This window comes from Perna viridis, chromosome 10, assembly GCF_037379345.1.
Source record: "Perna viridis isolate PV_CMFRI_1.1 ecotype Kerala chromosome 10, ASM3737934v1, whole genome shotgun sequence".
Classification (NCBI taxonomy): domain Eukaryota; kingdom Metazoa; phylum Mollusca; class Bivalvia; order Mytilida; family Mytilidae; genus Perna; species Perna viridis.
Window position 1 is genome coordinate 23793214 of NC_142454.1, and position 7992 is coordinate 23801205.

The 7992-nt window shown below is 34.9% G+C and overlaps 1 protein-coding gene across 1 annotated transcript; it reads left to right on the forward strand.

The window, feature by feature from the left end:
• The first annotated feature begins 3899 nt into the window (after positions 1 to 3899).
• On the forward strand, positions 3900 to 7452 carry LOC148605051 (sulfate transporter-like). The gene is made up of 2 exons (XM_088549955.1): positions 3900 to 4039; positions 5147 to 7452. Exon 2 carries the CDS (start codon positions 5167 to 5169, stop codon positions 7228 to 7230), a length of 2064 nt encoding a protein of 687 aa, XP_088406081.1. The 5' UTR covers positions 3900 to 4039; positions 5147 to 5166; the 3' UTR covers positions 7231 to 7452.
• The last annotated feature ends 540 nt before the right edge of the window (positions 7453 to 7992 follow it).

Genomic DNA, 7992 nt, shown 5'->3' on the forward strand with positions numbered 1-7992 from the left:
TCTATGTATAAATGCTTGTCTACATTTAAACAATACATCCACCAAATCTCAACTTTTAATTTTAAGTTTTACAAAATTTGACCGGGTAAATTGGTGTGCGAAACAGTGCGCCTTAATGTAACTGTATAGTGCACCTTTAGCGATTAGAATCCGATGTGGACCTCGACGAAGACACCAATAGATATAAACAATAATAAAGACTAAAGATCGCGATTTTGGAGACCTACCCGTAACCTACAGACGGAACGACCTTAGATATCTATTTACTAGAATTTTCCTCATGATTTTTTTTTAATTTTTAATTTTATTCTGCCGGTACCAGACGCTATTGTAGCCTGGTTAAAGTACCGGGTACCGGCTCTTAATGAAAGGACTGCATTGTGTGCGTGATCAGACGTCAACCAGATGCACAAGAAAACTCATTAACATAACCAAAAGGAATTAGAAATGAACTGCAAATGTAAATAAAACCTTAAATGCCTTAGCATAGTGATTGAAGAAATTGATTTACCTCTTTGAAGTCGACTAATATCAATTTTTAAATGAAACAGGTAGATGTATTTTGATGGTTTGAACACAGCTAACGTCATAAGTTCTATTGTTGTCTTATTGTCCCCAGGAGCGTCCCATACGATCTCCACTTAAATAGCGAATTGAGAACACATATTAATATTGTGACAGTGGTTGTTTAAGCTGTCTATGGTTCGAAGCATAAAGTATTTCATTACCCAATAAATATATACAATGCATGAAATACACTGTAGAATACGATAGTATTATTGCGTAAGGTTTTCAATATGTTCATAGTTATTTGTCCGAGGCTATCCATATTGAACTGAGACGTACCCGAAAGTATTTCAATGCCCAACAAATATAAACACTGCATGAAATATAATGCGATAGTATTATTGCGTAAGGTTTTCCATATTTGCATAGTTATTTGTCCGAATCTAGCCATATTTGGCTGAGACGTATCCAATATTGTTAGCCGAAGACCTATAACTCAGCCAATATGGAAAACCATACGCAATTATACCTTTATTAACTTACTTGTCCAATACGTCATATTGACCTAGGCCAATATGGATTGTAACCAGGCCAATATGATGTATTGGACGGGTAAAAGCCGTATTGGACGTCTAAATCCCGTATTGGCGCATATTTGTATTTAGTATTGTATTGACAGTTTTGATCATATTTAGGCTAATATTCGAATGTTAGTCAGTGATATACTGTAATAGTAAAATTGAAATTCTCAATTTATATATCACAGACGCACTAAATTTCCAATTAAACCATTATGAAAAGCGTTTGTCCCTGATATTTCGTAAAGTTTTTAGAGCGAGACATAAATATATTAGCTTCAAACAAGACGGTCTATACCATAATCAGTCTTTAAGTTGACACAGTCTATACTTTGTATTTAACTGAAAATAACCGACAAATTGACTGATGTTATGATAAAGTTTGTACAGTCTTTTATACATATAGTATGTTGAAATTTGACTGATTAGGTCTAAAAAAAACCTTATTCAACTTCTGAAAAGCTTTCTTAGTAATTAAGGGACTGATCCACCCATTTTATGACTGTCTTATCTAATAATACGTTTTGTACGTCTAAACATAGTTGCACTTAATGGGTTCAATTACACACACACACACACACACAAACTCTATTTGCTACACTGCTCCATCGGATCAAATTGATACAGGGAAGATAACGCAAACTGTCCGGTACTACCATACATCGTGTACTAAGTTTCAGCCCTAGATTAATCCTACGAGGAAGAATGACCCGGCCAGCGAAAGCTATATTTTTATATAGCCTAGCTGGCCGAGTGGTCTAGGGCGCTGGACTTTGTGCAGGCGGTGTTGTCATAGATATCACAGCGGTATGAGTTCGAGTCACGCGGAGAGAACGACCAAAAATTTGCATCGCAAATTTGACAGTTCTAACATCGTTGGGAATTTTTCAAACCGTATTCGTACTAAATATTGGTTAATTATAAAGGAAAACCAATGGAGCTGACACCCCTTAGACCAGTCAGCTCCCCCATCCCTACAGAATTTCTGGACCTACACTGATGACTTGGTGTTTTATATAGACTAGTAGTGTAGGCAATAATAGCTAAGTATGTGTTTTTAAAGTAACAATTTTGTAGGCATGATTATATTTTTTCATATTCTTGAAGGTTTGAATGCTGTAGAAAAATAGCCAAGCTTTGCCGACTTAAAAAAAAAAAACATTTCAAACAAAACATTAGTAAAAAAATTCTAAATGAATTTCAGTATGTTTAGGTAAATAAATTGATTTAATTTGTACCAAATAATAATACAAATAGAAGTCATTTAGACACAAACCAAAGTGAAGAAATTTAAAAGAGGAATGTAACATAGTTATAATTAAGGATATCGGACAATGTTTGTTGGTATAAAATAAGGATCTCGGACAATGTTTGTTGGTATAAATTAAGGATAGTAAGTCAATGAAACTTAGAAAAAAATATAGGTCCTGGAATTTACCGAATCGTTAAGTTATAAAACATTAAAAGACATTATTTTCTTTGAAAAGTATGCAAAATGAATGCGGTCAGCTACATATAGTTATCTATTTAGATCGGAGATCAGAATTGATATAGCTGTCACCAGAATCAGTACATTAGATCACAAAAGTAATATATCATCAGTGGGAAGGTAAATAAACACGTCATTAGACAATATCCGTAAAATATGTGTACTTTTACTCTTTAAAGGTCAATATATGGATTGGAGGTTGGGCGTTGAACGAAGTCACAAGAACCCATATATTACGGCTGCGATAGACGGGATATTGGACAATCTTGAGAATAATAATAAATGATGCCAGTTGTGTTCAAACCATTGAAAACTGAACCCATTCTGTTCCAGAAAATGGAATTCTGTTCGAACTTCTTCAAGATTACAAACTACGAATGAAAACAAAACTACTGAAATATAATTTATCCTAGAACAAGGTCTTTTTTTTTTCTTGCAATGACATCAGGAATTAAACAGAACGACCTTCTAGTCTCTTTACTACATTTTTGTACATGTTAGAATTCAGTTAGGGCTGTCTCTGTAATTGAAATTTTCTGAACAAATTGAAAGTATCAAATGAAATGGAGAGAATCAATGATGTCTACAGTTATAATAAGTGATCTAATATACTAGACTTCCTAAGAATCAGGCAAAATTGGAGAAACGGAAAATGCTAAATCAAAACTCAAAATCGTTCCACTAAAAGAAGTCTTCCTTATAAGGAAAACTACAGTTGTATTAATATATTTGATCGCTGCATCACTTGGGAATTGTTAGAAAATTAAGATTTTTGACAGTGGTTTTCCAAAGAACTATTCATTTGCTGTGTCGTTTAATGACAATGTAATTCATTTTACCAATTTGAAAGAAAGATAAAATATCTGGACTTAATTCCTTGAATCTAATGAACAGTAAAAATACACTGTCAAAGTGGTGATTTTTGTTGTCTGCAATATTTACCTATTGCCTAATTTAATAGACTGGTACTTAACTTGTTGTCAACGCCTTCCCGAGGGGGGTGGGGGTTGGGCGAGTGGATAGAACTTCTTCTCTTTAATGGAAAGCTTTTTCGTCGACTTGTCTGAGTTATTCAAAAGTTTATCCTGACAAAATGCATACATGCTGGTTAACTATATTTGCACTATCAAACCTTTTTTCATTTAGATGTTTACTTGTCGTGCGACTTTAGGTTCTGTTTTGTACTTGCAGCCGGTTTGAACGACCAAGCTCATGACGTTAATTTGGGCAAATCGTACAATATGTTATGTTACTAACACAATATTTTTTACAACCATATTAACCGCGTCAAGTAGATATTTTATTAGTTGCCTGCTTCCGTGAATAGCTCAAGTGTGGTCGACCGTTACTCCGGAAGTTCCCTATTCTGCAAGGTTTACAGATACAACTGTATTTACATATTTAGATTGTCGAGATATCATAACAGGTGAAGAGTTAATATATGGCATACAAGTACACAGAACTGGTAAGTCAATGTTTCATATAGCAATAACAAACCTTATCACGTATTGTAAAATACAGAAAGTGATATTAATTTATGACTATAGTGTACGCACTGTAGATAAAAAAAAATATATATTACTGATAAAACACGCATCACAGTCCAAACGATTGAGTGTAAATTGTTTTGTCGTATCAACCACTATCGATCGCTTTTTATTTATTCAAATATTTTTATCACGGCGTTATTCAAGTGAAGTTGTCTAAGCGTATATACACCGAGATGTACATAGTAATTGAAAAAAAATCTACACAGCCATGGTAATACACACTAAATTGCAAATTGTATACGTCTGGTTTATAGCTTATCTACAATTTGAATTGAAGTAGATCGTTCCGAGAACTTCATTCGAGGCTCTATGAACAAAACCATGCAAAAAAGTATTAAATACAAATATTCTCATTCTATACTAATTAATTGTACCCATGGGAGATAGATGAAATAACAGGGATACATCAGGTGATTTCGTAAGGGGGGTTCAAGGCCTTTATTTGCTCGAATTTCTGCATGAATTACACCACACTTTCCAAAACGGGGGTGATAAGGAAGAATTTCCTGGTCTGTTTGGCTGACCTGGTTTTGGCGTTGGATGAAGAAGCAAGGATGCACACCTACATGAAGTCATTTAGTACGGTTTTCAAATTTTGCCAATGTTAATATTTCTCCTTTTAGAAACACCAATGCCCGGGTAATTTCCCTCTGCAAATCACGTATACACCTTAAAATGCGCGTTTTCAAATTTTAAATACACCTGTATCTAACTATATTACACCGTATAAGGCACGCCAAGTTTAGTTTTCCTGATCTTTTATGTTCATTATAAAGAATTATAAATTATATTTAAAAATATTTAAAAAAAATAATAAAATAACGCGAAATGTAGTCGAATATTTAATAACAGAAGCAGATATTATTGTAAATTTGTGATTGATTGGCGAGGTTGTACCTACTGACATTTCGTTTCAAGCAAATATGTCATTCGAAATAAATTGTTTTTAAAATTTACATTGCCGTTTGGAATACGCATACACAAAACTTGTAAACTCTAGTATAACAATGTCTTTATTGTAGGAGGAGGGAAAGCAAAGATAATGACCTCTATAACAGATGTGCAGCTTTCTCGGTCATTAAAAACGCAAAATGAACTACAGGAGTTTTACGGGAAACCAAAGGAAGAATCTAAACCATTTTTAGAAAAAATCCGAAGCCGAGGCAGGAGATGTACCCTACAGTCAGTACTGGATTACTTGTTATCTTTATTTCCAATTTTTTCAGTTATCAGAAACTATAAATTCAGAATTTTTTTACTTGACGATGTAATGAGTGGACTTTCGGCAGCGTGTCTTCATTTCCCACAGGGTTTAGCATTCGGGTTTCTAGCATCTTTAGCACCTGGATATGGACTGTACACTTCATTTTTTCCTGTCGTATTGTATGTCATTTTCGGAACATCTCAACATGTTTCCATTGGAACAAATGCTGTCATCGCCCTATTCACTGCCGAACTTGTTGATCTTAAAACTGAAAATTGGCATCAAGTTATACGGAAAGTTGTAGTGACAAACACTTCAAACATTTACAACTTTTCGACCATTGCTCCGGATGCAGACGATGATGAGTTGTTATCGTATAAAGCATCCGTGGCAGCCGGGTCCGCATGTATTGTTGGAATCTTATTGTTGGTGATGGGGCTTTGTCGCCTTGGTTTTATAACTTCGTATTTGTCATCTTCATTCATTGCTGGGTTTACAACAGCGGGTGGAACTCATATATTGACAAGCCAAATAAGCAGTGCTTTAGGAATCAAAGTGAGAACAGTAAACAAGCCTGGAAAGCTGATCTACAAATACATTGATATATTTAAATCTTTATCGGAAGTCCATGTACCAACACTCATATTGTCATTAGTTTGTATTGTCATTTTGGTGCTTGTAAAAGACGTCATCAACGAAAAGTTTAAACACAAGATGAAAATGCCTATACCAATCGATGTAATTTTAGTAGTTACAGCAACGATCATATCGCATTTTGCAAAATTCAATGCCACCTTTAACATATCTGTTGTAGGAGAAATACCAACCGGAATTCCGGAACCAAAACTGCCTTTATTAACAACAGATATGATAGGTCACAGCATTGTGGTTGCCATCATTATATTTGTTCTCACGATATCTATGGCGCGTTTGTGTGAGTTGAAACATGGTTACACTGTCGACGACAACCAGGAATTAGTCGCATATGGAGTAGCTAATTTAGGATCATCGTTTTTCTCTTGTTTTCCGTCTTGCGTGGCTCCGCCTAGAACAATCATCTTAAGTACTATGGGTGCTAAAACAACTTTTAATGGTTTAGTTTCAGCTGTTTTTGTATTGCTCATCATAATGTTCGTAGGAAAGTACTTAGAGTCAGTACCTATAGCAGTTCTAGCAGCTATGATAATTGTCGCCATCAAAAATCTACTGTATCAGTTCAAAGAATTACCCAAACTCTGGAGGGTTAATCGTTATGATTTTGCAATATTTCTTGGGACTGTACTAGCAGGTATTTTGATAGATTTTCCATATGCTCTGTACTTTGGTGTTCTGTTGTGTTTATTTACAGTTGTTCTCCAAAGCCAGCACTCGCCACACTACGCCTTGGGTAAAGTAAGCCTGGAGGATAGATTGTTAGATACCAGATGGCATGACATACCAAAAATCAATTCAAAAGTTGTCATATTTAGAATGGAATCTTCGCTGTATTTTGCAACAGCGGATAGATTCAAACAGCAGTTGTATAAAAATACGATAAATCCAAAAGACTTCCAAACTGCAAAGGAGGAAAGCCCTAAGGACTACGTTGTCGACGTAGATACTAATTGTAGTTTGGGAGACCATGAAGACGATAAGATCATACTTGACCAATCGTCTGCTTTACTTTCTCACGTGATTATAGATTGTTCATCTATTAATTACATCGACATGAATGGTATGAAAATCCTGTTACAAGTGAACTCAGAATTTAATACCATAGGTGTGACAATGGTGTTAGCAAACTGTACCAACTATATGAGAGATTTTATGGTTAGGTCAGAGTTAACAAAGGAACTTGATATGAACAACGTATATTCTGACCTACTTGATGCCTATATTGCCGTCACTAACAAGAAGTTATAGATCCTGTTTTTTTTTTCAAATGTATAAATTTTCACTGCTCAAATATATCGTCTGATTTCACTGATGGGTTCATACGGATGTAGGTTTTTGGTATTTGTTGTGCACAAAGAAAGAACAGGTCGATTTGAATGAAGGAACCACCAACAGCCTCTATAAACAACACTTTGTATTGGCAACGACCACATTTATATGTTACATATCAATATTATATTTATTCTTTCATTTTCTATTTTTACTGCATGATTTAACGTTCCTCATTACCTTGCGACAAATACGGCCTCAATTTTAGGACAAATTTCCCTCTGACTACTGACAAACTTGTGTACATGTATCTAGAAGAATTTAAGGCAAAGCATCCCCTGGATATGAAAAAGTTGCATAAAGTTTATGTAAAAATATATATACCTATTTGGCGGTCTCATAGACGACTTTCACAATCCCTATTTACGCCGAATCTGGTGGAAACTACGGTTTTACACTAGACAAAGAAAGGATATTGGATTCGAAGGCTATACGAACAGGAATAGTTACATGTATGTGGAAATACGTCCCCGAACATTAAAACGTCGAAAATGCTTCTACATGTGTATAATTTATACACTTGACTGTATGTATCATTTAAAAATTCCTGACAATAACCGAATCAAGTTTCTATTCGGTTAGCTCCCATTGCAATGTCACCCGATCTTATGCCTGCTGACCTCAGTTGACCTCGGTATAATTGAAAAACTTTTCCCGAATGGAATTGAATGTGAAAGTCGT

Excerpts from the sequence above, each read along its gene's own strand:
- LOC148605051 (XM_088549955.1), top strand. The coding sequence starts at position 5,167 with ATGACCTCTATAACAGATGTGCAGCTTTCTCGGTCATTAAAAACGCAA.